This window comes from Canis lupus, chromosome 30 (genome assembly GCF_011100685.1).
Source record: "Canis lupus familiaris isolate Mischka breed German Shepherd chromosome 30, alternate assembly UU_Cfam_GSD_1.0, whole genome shotgun sequence".
In the NCBI taxonomy this organism is placed as follows: Eukaryota; Metazoa; Chordata; class Mammalia; order Carnivora; family Canidae; genus Canis; species Canis lupus.
Window position 1 is genome coordinate 2,016,899 of NC_049251.1, and position 24,400 is coordinate 2,041,298.

A 24,400-nucleotide genomic window follows, 5' to 3' on the forward strand; every position below is an offset into this window, starting at 1 on the left:
AGGATGGCTCAGTGGTTGGGCTCTGCCTTCATCTCAGGGCATGATCCTGGGGTTCAGGGATCAAGTCCCACATCAAGCTCTCCTCAGGAAGCTTCTGCCTGTGTCTCTGCCTCTCTCTCTCTCTCTCTGTGTGTCTCTAATGAGTAAATAAATAAAATCTTAAAAAAAAAATGAGTTGTATAGATGTCATTGCTGTGTAGGAAGAGGTTTAAACTACCCTGAAGTTCTGAACTCTGCTCCCATGCTGCCTACAGGGGTGACGTGGAATTGTTGCCACCACCTCACCTCTACCCACTATGACATGCTGCCCCACCCCACTGGAGAGGACAGGTTTGGTGATATGTGGAGAATTCAATCAGCAAGGAGATACCTTTTCTGAAAGTTCTGACAATCAGTTGGAAATCTCAGTGGGAACTGAAGAAATCTCAGTTGGGAAGAGAAGGGTGAGTTCAGAGGGCATCATCAAAGGCTGGCATACCTTGTGTGTAAAAAGAGTAGGAAAAAGAGAAAAATGCAGGGGAGTAATGAAAAGGGAAGAAGGTGAGAGAAGGAATTAAAGAGAGAATTAAAGCCAAAAAGCTTCAGAGGAAAGAGAATAGAAAATGGAACATGAAAGGAGAGGGTCGTTTGGAACTCTACTTTTCTTGGGTTGGTTTCCATCCTGAACTTTATTTAGTATTGGGGCAGTGTTGTTAGGAGACACCATCTCTAAGAGTCCCTGCTGGTAGATGTATCCTGCTGCCCACCCTGTTGTTTTTTGCTGCTATTTCGAAATCAACTCAGCCTCTAACATCCAGGGCTTCTTAGAACTTGGATGGCAATAGACCTAGAAATCAGGCTGGCAGCTTTATGGCACCCTCTGGCTCTTCACTATGTTTTTCCCTAAGTTTCCCTGGAGATCTGGGTAAGAAGTAAACTGAGTGCATTTGCTAATAGACATCAGTTTGAGCACCCCTAGCACTTTACCTGTGACCAGAAATATGCAGGCCAGGAAAGGGAAAGGTAGCCAAAATGTGAAAACAAAAAGATCTCTGAACTCCAGTGGGATTCACTCACACACACAATCTTAAGTTAAAACACAATCTGGGTTACTGGAATTTAGTAAAACATTGCAATTGGTCCTAAAAAGCAGGAGGGTTCAGGAGGCATGTGTTTCTTCTTGGCTCTGTCTTGCCTGGTCAATGTGGGGCAATGTTACTAGGTTAGACATTAGGGGCTACGTTTCCATAATAAATGTGTGTTGACATTTTAGGAGACCTACAATGGACATAGTTGGACCAGACCCACTGGATGATGCGTAAGTAATGAGGATGATAAAAAAGTTCAGTAGAGGAGCTGCTATGGGAAGGATGTGCCCCAATCCAGCAAGGAAGAGAACCTCCATTATGTAGAACATTATCTCCTCAGGCCCAGCAGCCTTCAAGGGGAGAAAAGACTGTAGTTTCAGGTCTTTGGACCTCTTCATATTAATAATGGTGGAGTTTTTTCAGAAACCGCTAATGCCTCAAAAAGCAAGTCAATCTTATTTGGAGAAAAGATCCACTTCCACCCCTGCCCCCTACCTAGCCTGTGTGCCTACTTGACTGGGATAGAAAATATGCAGCATAAATTCCTCAGGACTGTAACAAAAGGGAATTGAAGAAATCCCTTCACCCTCACAAATCTTTAAATGCTTTAAAGGTATAACTTGGATTCTGCATGTTCCATATAAAATTTTAAAAAATAAGTAAGTTGGAGCATAATTATTCATATGAAAAATATTCTTCTGCTTTGTAAAACGTGTTTTAATGGGTTCCACTTATAATATTTAAAATTAAAATGTGACTTGACTCCAGGAATTTATTCTATGCAAAACACTGTAGAAATCAATTTCTCATGGAAAATTACAACATAAGGCTACTTAGAGTAATAGCAGAAGATGGGAGGATGAATGAGATTACCAGGGGAAATCTTAGGGCTCCTCTGTTTTCCTGTCCCGAGTTTAGTAAGAAAGATGATTTTCCTATAGACAAGCGATGATGGAAATACCGAAATTAGAAGTCACCAAACAAAATCTTGACTACCTGAACTCAGACCTTGAAAAGGACCTGCAAAGACTGGATGATGCAAATCAAACTCTTCTCAGAAAAATTCAAGAGAAAGAAGAAGCTATTCAAAGGTCAGGCTTTGCAGCTGGAGAGGAAAGGGCTTCTCAACTGAATGGTCTTTAAAATAAAGAGAAGGTGGGAGGAAGGTTTCCTTTTTTTGTTGATAAATCTTGGTGTGTTAAATACTGAAGCATGAACTGTGATGCCCCCAGAAGCTTTATGTATCGATTTTGCATTAAATTCCCACATTAGGCTGATGTTGTATTTGCCACTGTGTTTGAGAGTCGATCTGGCTCCCTGAGACCTTGGCTTTCTAAACTGGGTTCCTGGCAGCTTCCTTATGACTGATCCACATCTAGGTGTCTGTATTTTGCAGTCTGGAAGGAGAGATTGCCCTGTCACTAGGACGAGCCAATGAGAGGGAGGAGTTGAACCATATCACATCTGAGAAGGAGGAAATCTTGAGGAACCTGGAATCAGAGACAGCAAAGTTGGTAAGAAGGTGTCTAGAAAAGGACCATGTGATGCATTTGGCTTGCAGTCAGCTGCTGCTCTCCTCCTCAGGGGATTAGCATCCATGATCATTGCTATGTCTGGAGAAATCAGAGGAGAAAGCTCTGAGAATGAAGCATTTGGCATGGGGTTTCCTAGGCCTGGGCTCTCTTCCCAGATCCTCTGTGTGGGGCCAGAGTGTACTCCCAACTCCCCTCCCCCCCTCCATACATTATCCCCAGACCATATTTTAGACACCCAGGGAGGGGGAAAGTACAAAAGCAGAGCAGTTTATCCCCTTTACTTCTTCCTTTCCACAGGAAAAAAGTAACAAGATTCTAAGCAGGAATGTGGTGGAGCTTCAGAAGAAGGTAAAGAGGGCCACCCTTGAAGGAGGTTCACTTCTTAGGAATCTTGACAGAATAGTATGAACCCCTGAACTCTCTAGTCAGAAAGACCCAAGAAGGAGCAACCAGCTAAATGTGTGTGCTCCCTCTCCTCTGCTGCCTACTCAATCTCTTAGGACAAACTCTGATTAACACCCCCACTTGTTCCCTGGCATTACAGATTTGATGAGAGAACTAAGGGACTATAGGAGAAAAGACTTTTCCCTCCCTCCCCCAACTGTTCTGTCCTCTTGTCTCTTCCCCCTCTTCCTCCTTGCTCCTTGTATAGTTGTTTTCATGGTCTATGGGAACAAAAAAGGTCTAACCAGCCACCCTGGATTTAGGCAGCTCCCATAAGCAAGAAGGAGACACTCTATCTGGGATCTAGGTTAATTAATCATCATTCCATAGCCCTGAGACCCCAAAGTCTAGCCCAGCTTTTTATGTCTGTGTGGACCCACTCAGTTCATGTTTTTGGGGGTGGTATTTCAGATTTCAAGGAGACGTAAGAATGATGGCCTTGATAAAGAACCCCTAAAGCAGATGTTGGCAGAACTGAAGGTGAGCAGAAAAGCAAACCTTGAGATTTTCTGGGAGATGTGTCAAGTCTAGGTCTGGGGAGGAACTGCTTTCAAAGGACTCTCCCAAGCTAGGTATGTCTGTGAGCTTATCAGAGTGAGCCAGTGTCTTTTACCTCATGGCCCATGTGACATTCAGGACATGATCAGTCACGTAACTGCAGAGGTAACTTCAATGCCATCAAAGTTGAGGGGATTGCTCCAGAGACCTCAACACCCATCAGTCACTAGAACACACGTGCTGAAGCACATGAGGGCCTGCCAAGAAGCTTAGGGTCTGAATGACACACAATACAGATATTCAAGTAGGATGAGAATACTAACTTCTGTAATTATACAGAGATATGTCAGTAATCTTATCTCATTTTCCAACCCATGCCTTATGGTCCAAAAAAGTTTTGTTTTTTTAAAGATTTTATTTATTCATGTAAGACAGAGAGAGAGAGGCAGAGACACCGGCAGAGGGAGAAGCAGGCTCCATGCAGGGAGCCTGATGCAGGACTCAATCCCGGGATTCCAGGATCACACCCTGGGCCGAAGGCAGGCACTAAACCACTGAGCCACCCAGGGATTCCCCCAAAAAGTTTATTTTTGAAATTTAGTTTATTTTTTTTCTTCTATTAGAAGGTAAGCCCAATGAGGGCAAGAGTTTTTAATCTATGTTCACTCCTATTTCTCCAGTGCCTAAAAACAGTGCTTGGCATATAGTAGATACTCAATATTTGCTGAATGAATGCATGAATAAATGAATGAATGAATGAATGAATGAACTAGATGCCCAACAGAGGACAGACAGATACCCTATTGGGAACCTTTCTGCAGATTTACATGGTGAATGTGGCAATTTGGCTGAGCCTACCATGCCAGAGCCCTATTATTCCTTTTTTTTTTTTTCTCTGAAAGGGAGGCATGAGATTTCTTTTTTGCTCTGTGATTCAGAGGGTGTGTGAGTACACCTTATGGAATATAAGAGGGAGAAAGAGGCCCATGAGCTTTGGTCAGTTGGGCTAGAGGAAGGAGGATGGTAAGGCCCAGAGACTGGGCAGTCAGATGACCAGGGCACAAAGGTCAGCTCTGCCACTGTGTGACTTTCAAAGTTAAGCACTTAACTTCTTGCCTTTGTCTTCTCATCTAACAAATAGAGCTAATGATAATACCCACCCCAGATTATTACAATGTGTCTTCAATCCCTCAATATAGGGTAGCTATTTTTATCATGTTTCTTTGCTGGTCTGGAGAGAGGGTGATCACTACCCATTTGCTTTCCACAAGACAATGCTATTCACTTTCGGCTGTCTTCCAGGTGAGACTACAAAAGTCAACAGAATCCTGCACAAAGCAAGAGAAGGAGCTGTTCAAGGTAGAGGCAGTTTCTCCTCATGGAAGGTCTGTCCAGGATATAAATGGCAGAGAACACCAAAGGTCTTAGAAACAGGACAGCTTGGGGCACAGGATGGGGAGGAGCAAGAATCTGGTGGATGAATTTCTGATTCACATGCAGGTGAAGGGAAAGAAAACTTATATTAGAAGTAGTGGTTTCACCATTTCTTAAACACCCTTTTATCTCTACTATTCAAAATACTATCATTGAATCCCAAGCCTAAGTGCACTGATACCTCTACTGCTGTTTCCCCTGACAGGCATACAACAACCTGAGCCAACAATTTTTGTTTTGCTTAAAATTATACCATGTCCATGAATGATTAGATCACTGCTCTGTGATGTGCTTGTTTGACTTTATTTTTTTTTTTTTTTTTTTTTATTTATTTATTTATTTATTTTTTTTTTTTGCTTGTTTGACTTTAAAGTAAGAAGTTGCTAGGTTATCAGTGAAATGTCCAATGCACCAGTTAGGGTCCCCAGGAGCAGCCTAGGCTTGGTTCTGATGAGATTTGTTAATTTTCTTTTCTTTCTAGATAGAGAGTGACTACCAATCTTTGCATCAGCTCTGTGAGGACCAGGCCCACTACATAAAGGTATGCTGCCTACAGGTGCAAGTCAGAGTAGAGGTGGAATTTCTCCAAATCCAGGGGTTCTTTGGTTTCTCATTAGGCTAAAATCTGCCACTGGGCAAAATGCCTTTTGTACAACAGCAATAACAACAAAACAGACGTATGTTAAGGATTTACTTTGTGCCAGGCACTGGCACATACATTGTTTTTAAGCTCTCAACATATAGTATTTTTCTCCATTAATTTGTCCAATAAAACTATGGGGATGTTATTGTTATAATCAAGGACTCTGGGGTTTGGGGGAGTTAGGTAATGTGCTCTGGGAACACAATTGTAAGCATCAGAGCTGGGATTTGAATACAAGCAGAATTCAAAGAAGGAACTCTTTTTTTTTTTTTTTCTTTTCATGTATATTCACCTAGTCCCAGTATCTCTCAATTTTTATTAGAACATTTCCCTACTCATGTGTGCACACTCATGCATGCACCATTTAGACTATTAGGGATAACTTTAGGAGAATCATCAATGACATTGAAATGAAATATGGGGAAATTCTTCATTCTAACAATTTTTTTTTCCCATGGGAAGAAATACCAGGAAATTCTGAGGCAGATGGAAAAGGAAAAAGAGGTGCTGCTTCTTGAAAAAGAAGTGTAAGTTTGGTAAAATGATGTCCCCAATGGGACTGCAGTTCCTGGGACATCTTGGGGGGGGACAAAGCTTCTCAGACCAGCTTTATTTTCTTAGACTTTAGGTCATAAAATTATTTTCCTATGCTTTACCCTAATTTTTTTTTATTATTTTACCTTTTACACTTAGATTTGCATTCATCTGGAATTTGTTTTTCTTCTATTGTGTGAGGTAGAGATCAAGATAATGATTTTTCTGTGTAGAGCCAATTGACCAAGCACCATTTATTTAAGAGAACATGCATTTTCAGTGGTGCCTTGTTTTATAAGTCAAGTGACTATATATTTGTAAGACTTTCTGCAGTTTCAGCCCAACATCAGGGTTATTCTTCATTGATTGTCTTTTCCCTTAAGAATGGACCACACTTTGCTAGTTTCTCTGTATGTTGAGCCATTATAAGTTTTGAATGTTAAACACTGAGCGTTATCAAGAATCCAGGATATAAATCATAGATGTTGCATGGCTTAGAAAAGCACCTTTCATCAGCTCCTCAGATGAGTTATATATTTCTTGGATCTGATCTTTTTCACCCAGATTCAAAGCCCAGAACAACTCTTCCCAAATAGTGAAACCTGGTTCAATTCTGGTAGAGACCATCCAAAGCAACATGGTAAGTTTTCCTTGTCCCATGTTTGAGTTTTCTTTCATCCATCCCTCCCCTGGCTTTTCTCTTTCTGCTCCTTGCATTCCCCTCCCCTTTTTAATAAACCTAGAGTTAGGACATAATGAAGATCAGTGCCTTGTTCCATACCCTATGGCAGCTACCCCAGTGGCTCTTAGCCACCCTGCTACACTGTCTGTGACCGCATGGACAGGCACATCTGTGGCTTTTCTTGCTTCTCATAGGAGAAGACCATCATTAAGAAACAGAAGAGAATCTTTTGGTACAGGTAAGTGGTAGAATCTTGGCTTTTATCTAGTCTAGGTTACATTTGCTCTATAAAAGTGAGTGACTTGGTAAGGACATAAGGAATAAGGATAAATATACCCACCAACAAGAAACTATCAGGCAGCCCCAGATTTTTCCCAACCTTTCCTTCCTTCTTTCCCCAGCATCAGAGTTAAGCAGAACTTGGTGGCTGGAAAAAATAGCTATTTGTTCAAGATGAAGGCTGCAGGTTGCATTTTACTTTGCATTTCCATTTTTATGGTTCTTGGTTTGCTCCTTTCTATTTTTCAGATCCTGAACCTGGTAATCTCTGCTATACTCTTTGTTGGAAAGACAGTTCAGGGTGCACTTATTCTTTTAGTTCTTTTACTATAGGCTGTAAATTTTTTAAAAATATTTTATTTATTTATTTGAGAAAAAGAAAGAGAAAAAGCACGGAGGGGTAGAGGGGAAGGGGGGCAGAGGGAGAGGGAGAAGCAGGCTCCCTGCTGAGCAGGGAGCCTAACTTGGGGACTTGGGGCTCCATCCCAGGACCCTGGGATCATGACCTGAGCTGAAGACAGATGCTTAACCAACTAAGTCACCCAGGTGGCTGTAAAATTTTATTATTTTATTTATTTTATTTTATTTTATTTTATTTTATTTTATTTTATTTTATTTTATTTTATTTTTTAAGATTTTATTTATTCATAGAGATAGAGAGAGAGAGGGGCAGAGACACAGGCAGAGGGAGAAGCAGACTCCATACAGGAAGCCTGAGGTGGGACTCGATTTAGGGTCTCCATGATCACACCCCAGGCTGCAGGTGGCGCTAATCCGATGCGCCACCGAGGCTGCCCGGCTGTAAAATTTTAGAAAACAAAAATCACCTGAACTCTCTGTGAAACAAGCAGACTAACTCTGAAATGCTCCATGTGGCCCTTTAACGAAGAGCTTCAATTTATGACATTTTAATATAGTTGAAGACTGAAGGCCTTAGACAAGATTTCAGTGTGAAATTTTCTTGAGGCACACAAGAAAACACGCACACACACACATGCACGCACATCTTTTATTGTTTAACTTGGTCTCTTTTGACACTTGATGTTTAGGAAAAAACCTATCCTAATGATTTTGCTTGGACATTAATGTCAGAAATGTCCCAATCTTATTTCAAATTCTAGAATGGCTTCCTATAGTAAACCCAAGGAAGGCTACTGGTCATGAGACTCATAGACTCATAGTCCTGAACATTTTCTGGCAACCTCCAAAAGGCCTGCCACATAAGTATTACCTGGAAAATCTCCTTTTGCACCTCCAACTTTTTCTATGGAGACATCTATTCTGTCAGAGGGCTTACACGTCAGGAAAGCCATATGCAGTTTCTAACCACTCCATGGATCTTTTTCTGTTATTCCTTATCCCCTCCCCTCATCCTTTGTGTCTTTATTCTCCATCAGTTTTGCCCTGAAGAAAGCAATTCAGTTATTTATGAGTGTGAGTGTCACCCCCAAAGCTGGGTCCTGGGCTGTTCTCTCTCCCCTAGGCTAACCAAGAATGTCTCTTTGCAGACATTTCAGGTGTCTTGTCTTCATGGTCATGATCTTCGTTAGGCTGCTGGGCTATGTACTTTTCCACCTGCAGTACATAAATCCAGACCTTCTTGTGGATGCCCTACCCATGGTAATGACCAGGGACACCTTGAAGAGGCTGAGGGAGGTCTTATTTCCCTTCCTCACTCTAGAGGTAGAAGAAGTTCTACCCCATTAGGCTAAAGTGACATGAGGGGCTCCACGCTGTACCCAGTGGAGAAAGGGGGGACATGGCTATAGCCCTGAGTCCAGGATGGACCAAGAAGGAAGTGGGAGCCTTGACTTGGACATCTGACCTCTTCATTTCATTCTCTTCCCTTGCTTTTCCCTTTGTAGTGGCTCTCTTTTAAATAAAGAATATGTTTGACCAGAGTTCACTGTGTTGGTTGGTCTGTGAGTCCTGGGGCCTCATTTGACATTCTCAGTTTCCACCTGTTTTAAGAAAAGAAAACCGAAAAGAAAAGCAAAGAAAAGCAAAGAAAAGCAAAGCAAAGCAAAGCAAAGCAAAGCAAAGCAAAGAAAAGAAAAGAAAAGAAAAGAAAAGAAAAGAAAAGAAAAGAAAAGGCTTCCCAATACTTCCACTCTCTGCTCCATACTGAAAACACAGTAGAGGGGAAAAAAAAATTATCTCTTCATTTGTAACATTCTCCACTTCCTCTGGGGTGGGCACAAAGGCTGTTCAACTGAGGAATCATGAGGTGGGTATAAGACTTGCTTTCATTAAATATTTTAACAACACATTGTCCTTCCTAAAGCTCTTTTATTTTTATATTTCACTATGTATTATGGGGGTGAGATGTCCTGAAAAGCTGACCTGTTTTTTTTTTTCATGTACACTGATGGTTACTCATTCTCAACTGACAAGAAAATTACCCTAAAATTGAAATGACAAGTAAAATGTAGTGTACAATCAGCAAAACACAATTTTGCACCGATCTATCATTCAAATCCTAATTCAAATGCCATCTCTCCCATATTGTCTCCTCCGATATCCTGCAGGACCTGAGACTGCTCTACTTGTCTTCTTGCAAATGCTCCTTGTGCTTTTGGCATCTCCTTCCTCCTGTACATTCCTCAGACTCTTGCTTTCTGATGATCTTCTGTCCTTTCAACACCATTCTTGACACAGATTTTAACAGGTTTTAACTGCATTTCATGGCAGAGACGCACTGTATGTTTGCTTTGACTGTAGACACAACCCTGTCCTACCTTTTCTTTGGGGGTTCAGGGAGGAGAGGGTTAAGGGTCTCAGGACTCCAAAAAAAATGAAAAACTGATCCACAGCACCCTCTCCTGGCCATATAAAAGCTCTTTCACTACAGCCGGCCTCCTCTAAAAGGGCAGGAGTGTGATCAGCCAGCTGAAGCAAAGGATGGATCAGTTGCCACTTTTGGGTGATTCCCTCTGTGAGCTCTAATAAGTACAATTAGTATTTATCAATTCAACATATACTTATTGAGACTCTTTCTTGGACCGGGTAGTTACTGTTTCAGGCACTGGGATTGAACAAAACACACAAAACTCTCTGCCCACATTCTGGTGAGTAGAGGTAAATAATAAATTATTAAAATAGAGAAATATCAGATGATATTAGATGCTATAAAAAGTTAGGTTGGGGAGAAGGAAGGGGATGAGGAGCGGAAGCTACAATGCTCATTTGAGAAGGTAGTGTTATAGCCAAGACCTGAATGAGATGAGGAAGCCACGTGGATGGTGGAGAGCTTTGGGGGGGCAGGGAGGTGGTGGTGTAGCTGATGGGGAGATAGCAGGTACACAGCCTTGACATTGGAATGTGCCTGGTGCATGTGAAGTTCTGCTGATCCCATGATCATACACCTTTATGATGGTCCCCTCACTAAACTCTTCAGTGGAATCCTCCAAGTTGAATTCTGGTTCCTGCCAGGATCTTGGCTGATACTGTTCACTGGCCAGAAGCATTCCTTAGGCTGAAGGGTTTCAGCATTGGAGTGATTCTAAGACTATAGGTATATGTGAAGAAAATGGCTGCAATTGGCCAAGAAACTTATATCCAGAGTATTACTTTCTGTGCCATCTCCAGACATGCAAACCTCAGAAGTTGATGGAACTTCCAGGTTCTGCTCTAGTGCCCAGCCCTTCCCACAGACACATCTTAGGTAGACGTGGGAGCAACCCAACATTCAAGACTGGCTAAGAAATAGGAGCTTAGGAAAATAAGGACACAGTAGCCCAATACTTGCAGTCAGCAATCCAGTGGGGACTTGGAACCTTGAAGCTATACTGGAAATCCACGTTGCAAAAGCACAAATGGTCTTTTCTGCCACCCAGAGTCTGCTTTTAAGCAGGACACTGGCTCCAGAGGGGCCTGGATGGTTCCCAAGTCTGAGACGCAGAAGAGAGGTCACTGCTGCCATACATGAGCAGTGCTGAGCTGGACATCTGACTGCCAGCAACGGGAATCTTACCACCCCCCAAAAATCCACCCATTTCTGAAAGATTTTAACAAAATAATACAAAGCACTCAACACAGCAAAAGGCACATGGTGGGTATTCAACCAATATGAGTTTCCATTCCTTTCCTTATATGACATAAAAGTTTGCCTTTATCTAGTAGTTAATCTTAGTTCTGTCTTATAAAGCCACACAGTAAAATAACGGCTTCTGTCATATTTAAGTCACTAAAACTGAACAGTCTTCTGTTCTCCAAATGAATATTTGTCAGTCCTTCAAGTTGTCATATGACATGGCTTCTAGAATTGTATTATCTTCTTTACCTTTCCCTGGACACCTACTGAATTGAACAGGATACTGCAGATGAGTTCTGAATGACAAAGTACAGTAGTTCAAGTCTCCTTTATTCTTTTTTTTTAAATGAATTTATTTTTTATTGGTGTTCAATTTGTCAACATACAGAATAACACCCAGTGCTCATCCCGTCAAGTGCCCACCACAGTGCCAGCCACCCAGTCACCCCCACCCCCCGCCCACCTCCCCTTCCACCACCCCTAGTTTGTTTCCCAGAGTTAAGTCTCCTTTATTCTGAACAATTAATGCTTCCCAAGAGTTCTTTAGCCACTTTGGCAGCTGTATCAAAGACGTATACTTGGAGTCAACCACGATCCTTTTTTTTTTAAAGATTGATTTATTTTGAGAGAGAGAGAGAGAGAGAGTGAGCATAGGGGTTAGGGGGAGACAGAAGGATAGAGAAAGAGCATCTTAAGTAGACTCTGATGAGCTTTGGGAACCTGACCTGGGGCTCGATCCCATGACCCAGAGATCATGACCTGAGCCAATACCAAGATTCAGTCGCTTGAAAAAAAAAAAAAAAAGATTCAGTCGCTTGACCAAGGCGCCCTTCAGTCAAGATCCTTGACCTTTTGAACATGAATTATTTTTACTGTACATCTCCTCTGCTTTGTATTTGTGCAGATTGAAAGATAATACTAAATGCAGGATCTACCATGTGCTCTATTAAATTTCATTTTGTTGCTTTGGTTGCTTCATTGCAATCATTCAAAACCTTGATTGTATGAAGGATTAAACTAGTCTGTTTAGATGCCAGAGTCACCTGGTAGAGTAGAAACTGCTGGACAGGGAGGCTTGGGTGTGAAATTGCCTCTGGCCTTGTAATAATTGTTAACTCCAGGTAGCTGGTTAACCCTTCCTTTAAGGTGGCTAATCATTCTCTCCCTCAGGAGCCTGTTATAACAGCCTCAAGTTCTTTTAGTATTTTGAAATGGAATTTCTTCGGGTCTGGAGGCTTGAATTCAATTAAATGGATTAGATACTCTCCTTATATCTTCTCACCTATCTTAAAACTCAGACTATCCTTTTTGTCATGCAAAAGATCAATTTCCTTGATAGAGAAGGCTGATGTGAAATAGGACCCTTATCAGTTAACATTATACCCCATGCCCTAAGGAGTGATGTATTTCATTTCTCCTGTTCCAAACAGAGTTTTGGAAATGCTCTCTTAAAAAAAAAAAATAATAATAAAAAATAAAAAATAAATTTAAAAAATGCACTTTTTTTTTTTTTTTTTTTTTTAAACCAACTCCAGTGTTGTCTTGAGAAAAATCACTGAATAAGGTGTCAAGCCTTGGACCCTGGACCCGGCTTTTTTGTTACTTGTCTGGTTTTATACAAGCCACACATCCTTCCTGGGTCTGAGGTCGATTTCTGGGTGCTTTCTAAGATCATTCATACTTATATTTCTTTGATTCTATGAATTCCTCCACTCAAGTCTCTGCGTGAGTGAGAAACAGCTCTCAGCCCTCAGTAACCTCCAAGCTTGTCAGGCTTCAACCCTCCCAGGGATCAATCTTAACCCTTTCCTGGCCTCTCCTGCTTCCCAGAAGAACCGTCTGCAAACTGGAAGTACTTCCATCACTTCTCCTTGTCAAGAGTCTGGGTGGGTGATGCTCCTGTAATTCTTATATCTTGAGAAAAAAACAGTATTTCTTAAGAATGAGTAAGGAAGTCTGGTGTAAAGGCTTAGTTCAACAAACATTAATTGAGCTCCTAGTATGTGCTAGGCACTGCTCAATCAATGTACTGGAAGGCAGAGGAGAAGAAAGGGGGAATAGTTCAAGAAATAAGCAATAAACCATGCTCTCAATGACTCTTGATTTTGTAGTAGATTCCAAACTCAACATCAAAGTTACAGGTAACTCCAAAACTTCTCTGAAGTATAAATGCTGGCTTAATTGGGGCCTAGAACTATCAATAGCACATTTATTGATTATCTACTGTATTGCAGACACTGTGCTAGATACTTCCATATGGTCTCCATTTCATAGTTTAGTGAATTGCCTGGGATTATCCAGTTAGCAAAGGGCAGAAACAGGGCTCACCGGCCATGTCTTAACTCACCTAGGACACTTGTCTTTCATGTCTCAGATGTAATAAAGACCTTTGTAATCATCTCCAGATCCAATACTAGTCTGCTAGTTAGCAGAACTATTGAATCCATCATTGTAATCAGGTACTTATTTTCCTCTCTCCTCTATGATTTGTTTAAAGTTACTATAGAGACCCAATATCTATCATTCTAGTCACTGTGTTAAATTTTACTTTGGAGCTCAATTATATCTCTAGTTAAATGATTAAAATTTTAAAATGCCTTGAGTAATGCTTTATTAAGGTATTATGGGCCATTCATACCTTAGTATGAATACAGGGTGGGAGAATTGGATTTTATGGGGGGGGTGCTGAAAGAAATATTAAAGCCACTGTCACCTGCAGGTGGGTGAGAGTGTTGAATTGAGGACATAATAGGGAACCTGAAGTAATTATTAGAATGATGACTCCAACAATAGCAGCTTTGCCTGGAGTGGCTCTTGAGGAGCCCATATAAAAGCTTTAGTTCTCACACATAGCCATGTCACTCTCATGTAACAGCTGTTAGTATTACAAAATTGGACTCAGGGGGAATCCAACCCATCCCAGGGGTGCCATTGTCCCCTGCAGGTTGCTCCTTTACAAAGCCCAGTTGAAATGTTCGTGGTGGATCTTTTTCCCACACTCCATATCTCGAAACCCTTGCCTTGATGCCATGGTCATCACTCCCTATCTGTGGGTGCCAGCTTGAAAGAACAATATCAGTTGGCTGCTCTGGGAGTTCAGTGAGTTTGAATCCTGAAAGGCTTCACAGTCCCCAAGCTCAAATCTGCTGTCTCTGTGGCAGAGACCATGAATGGGCAGGCGCTACTTCCTCCACTTGCTTGAGCAGTTGGAAGGCTTCCCTGCTGCTCTCCTTGCGGCTCTCAGCTGGCAAAGCTGCCCTGGTGTGGAACTGTCTACCCTTTGCCAGCAGTCTGTGCATTGATCTATGTGTCTGTTTTTGCACCAGTACCACACTGTCTTGATGACCACAGCTTTGTAGTACAACCTGAAATCTGGCATTGTGATGCCCGCAGCTATGGTTTTCTTTTTTAATATTCCCTTGGCTATTTGGGTTTTTTTTCTGATTCCACACAAATCTTAAGATGATTCGTTCCAACTCTTTGAAGAAAGTCCATGCTATTTTGATAGGTATTGCATTAAATGTGTAAATTGCCCTGGGTAGCATAGACATTTTCACAATATTAATTCTTCCAATCCATGAGCGTGGAATATTTTTTCCATCTCTTTGTGTCTTCCTCAATTTCTTTCAGAAGTGTTCTGTAGTTTTTAGGGGGGATTTATTTTTCTTCTGGGAGGTTTGTGGCAGGTTGGTGAAGCCTGGGTCTAACTGGAAGCTTTTTAGGTGCTGAATTTTGGGGCACCTGGGTGGCTCAGTGATTAAGCATCTACCTTTGGCTCAGGTAGTGATCCTGAAATAGATTCCCACATCAGGCTTCCCACAGGGAGCCTTCCTCTCCCTCTGCCTATGTCTCTGCCTCTGTATGTGTATGTCTCTCATGAATAAATAAATAAAATCTTCAAAAAAAAAAAAAAAAGAGAGAGATCCTGGGTGGGGGGAAGTCCTGAATTTCTCAGTCCCACTGAGCTAAGTCACAGAAAAATGAAAAAACAGTGATTTTTGGTAGTTATGAGGAGAATGACAATTTAGGGCTGGTGAGATGGGGTGGATCAAGTAGGGCAGTGAAGCAAAGGGCAGTGTGACAGAAGGGGAATGTCCAAGAGGGTCTGATGGGAAAGAGGATGGATTTCCTGGCTATGGATCCATCCTTTTGCTAGAATCTTCCTGCTGCAAATATAGGTGTTTAGTAGATTTTCTACCTTCCAGGCCTGTTTGACCTGGATCTATATTTGCACTCTAAGCAAAACCATATCAGCATTGCAGTCTCAGATGAGAGGTACATCTGAGATCAGGAGCTGAAAGCTCCACCTGCCTCTCTAGGCATGGTGTAATCTCTGGTGTAGGAAACTGATGAGTCAACGTTAGCCTAGAGCCTGAAATGCCAGTGACTTCCTGGGAATGGGAAACCCATCTTTGGCACAACGATTTGCCAACTAAGAAGATCACCACTGACCAACCTTACAAGAAAAAATTTCAGTTCACCAAATTTTAATGTCCCTCCTATCTGCACTACTGTGCTGGGGAAAACAGACACAATGGAATTGTATATGTTATCATGTAATTTCAACCTTGAAAGAGTGTATAACCTATTAGCAAGGAAAAAAAGAAAATACTCAGTAACTGTAATGCTAAAAAGAATGAAGTACAAAGAAGGGGTTACAGAGTGCCAAGGAAGCTCAAAAAGAAAAAGAAAGAAAGATTACATCAAGAATGGGAAAGAGCTAATGGGGGAGGTGACATTTGATATAAACATTGACAAAGAGATAGGATTTCAATGCATGAAGGTGGAGGAGGAAGAGCTTCCTAACTGAAAGGAGGTGAAGAATGATAACCCAAAAACTCCCCCAGGCTTTTAAATAGACTAGACTGCCCAGGAATAGGACAGAGTTATATCAATCTTTGAATTTTGAAAGAAAATTCTCCCAGCAGAGGAAATCTTAACAGCAGCTTACTTGATTACTAACTGTTCAAGAGACATTATTAATTGTTCACTTACATTTGGTATGCAAGAAAAACTCAAAATGGATTCAATAAACTTGTGTCTCCAATGGATTAGATACTGATGGGATTGGAGGGAGAAAAACATACCAGATAATCCTGAGGGCCCTCTACGGGTTTGCCTAGGGGCCTCCATACAAGGCAAAGGCAAAGAAAGAGGCAGGCCACTCCAGATGGGTAGGTGTCAGGTTTAATAAGCAAGGAACTTAGGTATGATGCTTGTCTTGAGTGGCTGCAAAATGAATAGATCTCTGCAGCTGCTGGCCAGAATCTTAAAAGTTTATGCAAAGACCTTAACTAGGTTCTGTGAAGTATACCATCCAGATGATCTCAACAACACATGCTCTCTCAAATCTATGGCCTTGATGCAGCTTCTAGTGTAGGGAAAGTGGATGGAAAACACATTTCGAGGACAGGGCAGGGGGTGAGGAGCCACCAATTGCCCAGTGCTCACAGGTCATCCCGTGGTCATGTCCTCTCAATGACTTCCTCCACCGCCCTCCTAGGAGTAACTTCCTAAATTCTTTTAACTCAAGGTCACTGATTCCCAGAAATATACAAACCAAAGTGAAACATTATTTAGTAAAGGAAAGAACAAGAAAAAGAACATTTGTTGGGCCTGAGGAAGAAGCCAGTCATTTCCTTACACCAGTGAATCTCAACCTTAGTAATACATTAGAATCACCTGGGGATATTTAAGGATCTTGGTGCCTGGGCCCCAACCCCAGCTTGATTTCATTTAGGGGCATTGATATTTTTGAAAAGCCCCTGTTCCCACCAACTCTCCATTGCAGGTGATTCCAATATCCAGCCAAGGTTGAGAACTGCTGTTTTAAAAGCGTTTAGAGTAGGATCCCTGGGTGGTGCAGCGGTTTGGCGCCTGCCTTTGGCCCAGGGTGCGATCCTGGAGACCCAGGATCGAGTCCCACATCGGGCTCCCGGTGCATGGAGCCTGCTTCTCCTTCTGCCTGTGTCTCTGCCTCTCTCTCTCTGTGACTATCATAAATAAATTAAAAAAAAAATTAAAAAAAAAAAGTGTTTAGAGTAATCTCCAGACTCCTTATGCAAAGATAAGAGAGTGGTAAGGACAGCTTATTTCCAAATTGGAAAAATAAGTGAGAAGAGGCAGGGACATTTTTATGTAAAAAGAGAGTTCACTTCAGTATGAAGAAACATCTATTCTGATGGTTCCTTCTTCATATTTATAGCTGTTTTGGCAAATTTCCCAATCTTTGGGTTTACATTTGCTCTCACCTCCCTTCCCTTGATTTTTTTTTTTTTTTTAAAAAGCCTCTTTACATGTTGGGTCCTTTGTATTCCATGGAAAGAGTATAGAGATCAGGATAAAAGAGCAACTTGCCCCTTTCCAGATGTGGGAGGAAGAATAATAGCTCCACCAAGATATCCATATCCTAATCTCTGGAACCTGTAACTATGTACCTCATAGGAGGCTGCAGATGTGATTAAGGATCTTGAGATGGAGAGATTACCCTGTATTTTCTGAGTGGGCCCAGTGTAATTGCAAGGGTTTTTACAAGTGAAGGAGGAAAGAAAGAGAGCCAGCTGGAGGAGATATATAGACAGAAGCAGAGGTCAAAGCAATGGAAGATGGAAGAGGGTCATGAGCCAAGAAATGTATGCAGCCTCTAAAAGCTGCTAAATATTTTACACACATCATCTTACTTAATCTTTGCAACAATGCTGTTCTGTAAGCCTTTTATTGCTCCTTTTATGGAGAAAGAACCAAAGAACCTGAGGGTTAAGACTGGTATTTCTTAGCATCTAAAATGTCATGAGGTACCTGAGTATTTAGTTAACTCTGACCCTTGGTTTTGGCACAGGTCATGATTTCAGGATCGTGAGATCTAGCCCTGAGCTGGCGTTCCATACTCAGTGCAGAGTCTGCCTCAGAGTCTCCCCCTCCCTCTGCCCCTCACTTACTCCCCTGAAAATAAATAAATAAATCTTAAAAAAAAAAGAATCTAAAATATTACTGATTATTAGATGCCACTATATTAAGTGCCACTAGGGGGAAAAAAGTTAAACTATGTGTCAACAACACACCATTTCTAGTTCTAATTAAAAAAAAAAAACCACAATCTAATTAAATGAAATACAGTCTTCCATGTGATGACTCCTACATTGCTTTGTGAAAAAATCAAGTGTTAAATTTTTTAAAACACATTTTATTTTATTATTTTTCTAAAACACATTTTATTTTTAAAAAAATCCTCTTTGGAGCTCTTAAAGCTTCACTGTCCAGTACAACAGCCACTAGCCACACATGCTTAGTCCAAAAGGAGGTGGGAAATAGGGTAAAATGCCAATAAAAGGAAGTTAAGTATCTCTCTAGGAATTTTCTATATTGATTACACATTGAGTGATAATATTTTGGTTCATTGGATTAAATAAGATAGTATTAAGTTAGTTTTGCTTTCTTTTTAATGTGGTTTCTAAAGATTTAAAATTACATATGTGACTCACATTCTATTGCTATTGGACAACACTGCCTTAAAGCATGTGGATAATCTACCTATTAAGTAAAATAACACAGTTCTGGAGTTATGGAGCTATTTTGTGCTTTTTTTCAAAGCAGAAAGGATGATGTGCACAAAATCTATAAGATTTGGGCAGGGTGGGATATGTGTGTGTTGTAAGTAGAAGGGGTCAGGGCAAGATGCTTATTTAGGTATTCACTTTGGAAGATGTCATTTTTGAATTTTTTATTGCAGTAAAATGTATATAACATAAAGTTTACTATTTTAACCATTTTTAAGTATATAATTCAGTGGCATTAAGTATATTCAGTGTTGTGCAACCGTCAACCCTATTCATCTCCAGAACTCTTTCATCTTCCCCAACTGAAACTCTGTACTCATTAAACAAATAATTTCCCCACCCTCTCCTCCCCTTGGCCTCTGACAACCATCATTCTACTTTTTGTCTCTATGAATTTGACTACTCTAGATACTTCATGTAAGTGGAATCATACATGTCCTTTTGCGTCTGGCTTATTTTATTAGCATAACATCTTTAGGTTCATTTATTCCTTTTTAAGGATGAATAATATTTCATAAGTTTACACCGCATTTTGCTTATCCATTCATCTGTTCACAGATGCAATATTTCACTTTGTACTTGCTATGCTACTTATAATTTTTTTATGCTACTTATAATTGTTCTACTTTTGATGAAGAGCTTTAGCTCTGATTTATCTTATTTTCTTGTGTAGTGTCTACTGGAAGACTTATGGCATAGGGGCTTTTAATAGATTCCTTTTAATGAACTGTGCTTCTTAGAGCTATTTACAAATAGAGAGATTTTTAGAAGAAGCAGGAGTACATAATTCCCTGCCACAACATCAGTAGATTTTGTTGAGTTAAAAAAAACTTTGTCAGCAAATAATTTGGTACAAGGTCACCCTGGCAAGACAGTCCTATTGGGTACTGAATTCTTGTGAGAGGGGTTTAAGACTAGGAACTCAGTGCTATTCTACTATAATAGTTACCCAGTGCCTCCTGTCTACAGCCTTGGATAAACAGACATTCTACAAGGTTAGTCAGGTCTAGTGAATCTGTGCATGGCAAACAGGAACCAGGATGCTAAATCCTTTCCTCCTGAAATGTCTCTCCAGTGTCCTCTCAACAAAACTTAACACTTGGCCAACTGGCAAAGGAAAATATTTGAGGAGCCATGATCCATTTTCACAGAGCTAGCAAAAAGGATGAACTTGAAGCTCAGAGTCTGTAACTGACACAAAAACCTACTGATTGGAGCAAGACCTGCACAAGCCACAGCATACTAGGTTGGGCAATCCTACTCACAGGCAGGCAGGGAAGGGATGGTATTAGGACTGAAGATTGAAGGATCTGGTAATATGCAAAGGAATAGTTGTTTTTTTAAAGACCCCAAATATGCCTTTGTGACACGCAATGAATAAATAGAAGAACTCTGGTCCCAGTAAGCCGAAGTGTTTAATAGTGTTACGTGAGAAGGATCAGACAGTCCATCTCCCTTGCCCAGTGGTGAGGCCACATATGTTCTTGCAGTAAATGTTTAATGAACATCTACTATGGGCAAGGACTACTCTAGTTACCAAGGAAACAGTGGTAAACGAGGCAGTGCCTGATATCTTGACCCTAAAATAAAACAAGACAATGAATAAGAAACAGAACAACAAACTATTAACAAGACAACAACAACAAAACAGGTATTAAAGATGATACATAGGAAAAACTCTGGGTGATGTCATAAAAAGTAACAGGAAAGAAGGGTCCACTGAATTAGATGGGCTACACTGGAAAGGTTGCTCTGTGGGGGTGACATTCGAATTGAGAACTGAAGGATGAGACACGGCTAGTCAGTCAAGGAGCCAAAGGAAAAGCACTCTGAGAAGAGAGAAGAGCAAGGGGCAAAGGCCTTGAGGTGGAAATCCCTGGCTTTGCTTAGAGTGGTCCTGGGAGGAAGAGAAAGATGGGAGATGGGGTGGCCAGGGAGGAGAGGCATTTATTGTCAACAGCTGGATTATATTAAGGGCCAGCTCACATCCCTGCAGCAGGCAGAGGTGCTGACAGAAAGAAGAGCCCTAGGAGCCCATAAAGAGAAAGAGAAACCATCTGATTATAGTGTTTGTAAATGTCCTTGAGCTACTTCAGCACAGGGAGTGTGATATTATGTGTCTGTATAGATTAGGTTAAGCTGTAAGCCCAGCTTTATTTAGCCCGAATTCCAAACAGGAATGCAACTGGCCTTGAGAGTCAGGGAGCCTTGAATCAGAAAGCCTATACTCTAAAGGCAACAATTTAATGCACTTCTCTTACCTATTAATCAATATCAGAAGCTTGGGTAATAAAATGAATTTCAAAATGAGTTTTATCTACAAAATTAATGGTTAGTTAATATGTTTGAAAGTTAGGAAGCTGGCTCTTACTGGTGAAATTAAGGGCATGAAATTTTGTAGAATGGCTAAAATATTTTTAATCTACTCCCTATTCACATGTGAACAAGGAGTATAAGAATCCAATGAGGTATGAAGGCTGAAACTTTTATGCATGGAACTCAAGAGCTGATTCCAAATTTGTTTTGTTTCTAGCCATTGAGGATTGCTAATCCATGGCCACCTCCAACATTTTGTGACTACTATTTTTGTTGTTGCTGTTGCTATAAAGAACCTAAGAGAGTTCGCATGACTAAATCGGCTTATATCCATTTGCAACACATTTCCCTAGTGACAAAAAAATTGGCAACAGGCATCTAACAGAGAACAACTGAAAGAAAGTAACTGTCTAAATACAGATGAGGATTCTAGATTTCAAATTTAAACATGACTGACTGCATACGAGCATGCACATATTCTGCAATTAGTGGTAAGTACTCCAATATGGGGGAAAGACCATCCTAGAACAGAGGAGTATGGCACAAGAACAGCAGGAGTCTAGATAAGAGGCTCTAACAGCCTTTTGACAAGGCTTCTATTACAAAGAGAACTGGAATTAACACTTGGGAACAGTGGGCAGAAGTATGGACGTGTGAAGTGTTCCAGAAGTACAGACCGTGTTCTTTCTAACCATTCCCATGATTCTCTGCTCCTAGAGTTTGAGGCTGTGAGCAAATACCAGGCCAGGCCCAGCTCTCAAGACATGAAGGACAATATTATCTTAATACTCCCTTTTAACTCACCAAATACACAAAAATATAAGTGTGACAATTTCTCTAACACCATCCATTCTTACACATTTTTCTACAAAGTTCTTTCAATTGTGTTTTATGGTAATTAAAAAAAAATAGACCAGTGAGGAAACTCAACATTATATGTGGAAAAACTTAATTCCAGAAGGTTCAGTGGAAATTATGGAATTAGAATTCATATTCTTCTATTCATGATGTATCTATAGGAGAAAGCCAGTAAAATGACTGGAACCAAGAGCTAACACTTCCTAAGATACTATAAAGTCAAAGGAGGAGAAATTTGTGGAGGCCTTGAGAATGTGCCTCAAAGGACTTAGTTAAGGGAACTTAATAAATCAAGGAGTCAAGCTCTGAAGGGATTTCCATACTCTATCCCCTTTCCCTGCACGTAAGAGGGATACTAAGGCAAATCTATTCCTGGAGACAGGACTATTATGATGGCCAAGCTTGGTTGCAGGACTCTGGATGTCCTTGCAGAACCTCTCTTGGGCTGCCTGGCAGTCTTCGATCCCTTCACCCAACTTTCCTTCCCCTTTTCCTTTATTTATGGTCAAACTGGCATCATAGTCTGATTGTTCTCCCAGACTTTTCTGGCTCCCTACCCATTTTCTCTCATAGACACATCACATATCATTTTTGCATCTTTAATCACATCTTAGTGTCTGCTTCTTGGAGGACTTGGACACACAATTTTTTTCTATCATTTTTCTCCAAATAGTCTAAATGGGAAAATCGACATAATTAATACAGAGCTAGTTCCTTCTCTCTTAGTTGGGGGGTGGGGGTGTCACTAAAATCTGAGTGAATACGTGTTTATTTTGGAAGTAGATGTATCTTTAGTGATCCTAATCTGATGTTTTTAAAGTCCAGTAAGTGTCCCTCTTTTAGAAATAAGAATGTAATTCACTTAGATGATAAATTGTAATTCTTAGAAATCTCCTTGAATATCTGCAGAGAGATTTAAAATGGCCTCCAGATATAACACAATCACAGCATTATTTTCATAAAATAAATTTCCATGGCAGTCACCTAAGTTCCCTAAGTTTAAGTTATGCACTTATACAAAACTAGACATGAATGAGGCCGCCTCTCTACGATGCTTCCAGCTGAATGAGCCTCTGGGCAATGCATCAGCATTTAAGGGAAGATTTGCTATACATTTTGAGTGGCCCCATGCAAAGTTGGAGACGTAGTAATGACAGCAGCATCATTATTATTACTGGAACTTGAATTCTTGCTTAACCTCTCTTAATAGCTGCTGCTTGGCCTTGTGTGATTCTTGTGGCATCTCTGGATCTTAGCTTCATCTGTAAAATCTTGGGGTCAAACTCAGTAATCTCAAGGTCCTTTCTACTCCTACATTTGGTGTCTGTCCTTGCCAGACACCAAATGGGCAAAGGGGTTGCCAAATGATGAAATCAGAGTACAGCCAAGGGAAGTCATGGAGCCAAGGAATATTTTATTCTTACACTTTAAGATAAATATCTAAGTTTTTAAGAAAATTAAAATGGTGATTTCAATGCTATCAATACACTACCCAATACACTACACAAGCACACAATGAAACTATCTCAAAGTATCCCCAAATGACTCAAGTAAGTTAATCTCAAGCCAAAAAGAAGATCTTTCTCTATTCTTCATAGCAAACTATCCAACAAATCCCATGTGATAGTCATTTATTATAAGTAATCTATTAATTCACTAGCCTCTTCAAATGTAAACTCCTACCAGAGTTAGCCTTGGTATCTTATGATCATTTAAGAATAACACTGCTATTGCATGGTTTGAAAGCATCTTAAAATTTAAGTGGTGCTTTTGCCTGTGTTCATGGAAGAAATCTAAAGCTATTTCATTGTAATTTTAGGTTCTGTGCCATGTTTTTTTTAAATTTTTTTAATTTATTTATGATAGTCACACACAGAGAGAGAGAGAGAGAGAGGCAGAGACACAGGCAGAGGGAGAAGCAAGCTCCATGCACCGGGAGCCCGACATGGGATTCAATCCCGGGTCTCCAGGATCGCGCCCCGGGCCAAAGGCAGGCGCTAAACCGCTGCGCCACCCAGGGATCCCTGTGCCATGCTTTGATTGGCATATATGCCACCTTCTCTTGTCCTCAAGACAAGAATTTAGGTTGTTTACTGAAGATTTGAAAAACTACTGTGAAGATCATCTCAGATAGTGTGCTGTGCCTGGTTGTACTGTCCTCTCAGACAATCATCACCCATTCCTACCTGCTCTGGAGGGTGGCTTGTAGGAACTGCATCAGTAGAGTCAGGTCTTCCCTGACTCTGCTGCAATCTCCCACACCCACTCCCTGAATGCAAAAGAGTGCCAGTGACCTGGGGACTGATTACTCTGTCACATTTAGGTAATCGTTGATGTTATAGGAAACTCGATGAAACAAAAACTTAACATTTTTGCATTTCCCCTGTTTTTAAGTAGAACCAACCAATGTGGAGTACCTATATCAGGTGAGGAGAGAGGAAAGTGAGAACAGTGTATTGATTCTCATGGCTACTCCCTGAGAGGTTACCTGCACGAGGCTGTCCCTTAACCAGGACAGAAC

At 40.8% G+C, this 24,400-nt stretch overlaps 1 protein-coding gene across 4 annotated transcripts in view; it reads left to right on the top strand.

Moving 5' to 3' along the window:
* Positions 1-303: 303 nt before the first annotated feature.
* The window catches only part of LOC607552 (transmembrane and coiled-coil domain-containing protein 5B-like), a 33,503-nt gene continuing 9,406 nt past the window's right edge, over positions 304-24,400 (top strand). Inside the window, exons 1-12 of one of the 4 annotated variants that reach the window (XM_038579916.1) lie at positions 304-443; positions 1,253-1,297; positions 2,009-2,158; positions 2,464-2,581; positions 2,900-2,950; positions 3,458-3,526; positions 4,847-4,903; positions 5,460-5,519; positions 6,084-6,148; positions 6,720-6,795; positions 7,032-7,075; positions 8,625-9,033. In XM_038579916.1, the coding sequence (XP_038435844.1) occupies positions 1,263-1,297; positions 2,009-2,158; positions 2,464-2,581; positions 2,900-2,950; positions 3,458-3,526; positions 4,847-4,903; positions 5,460-5,519; positions 6,084-6,148; positions 6,720-6,795; positions 7,032-7,075; positions 8,625-8,823 (924 nt within the window). In that variant the 5' untranslated portion in view covers positions 304-443; positions 1,253-1,262 and the 3' untranslated portion in view covers positions 8,824-9,033. Of the gene's footprint in view, positions 444-1,252; positions 1,298-1,985; positions 2,159-2,463; positions 2,582-2,899; positions 2,951-3,457; positions 3,527-4,846; positions 4,904-5,459; positions 5,520-6,083; positions 6,149-6,719; positions 6,796-7,031; positions 7,076-8,624; positions 9,035-24,400 lie in introns of those variants that run through there. The other 3 variants (XM_038579918.1, XM_038579917.1, XM_038579919.1) reach the window with 3 other exon arrangements.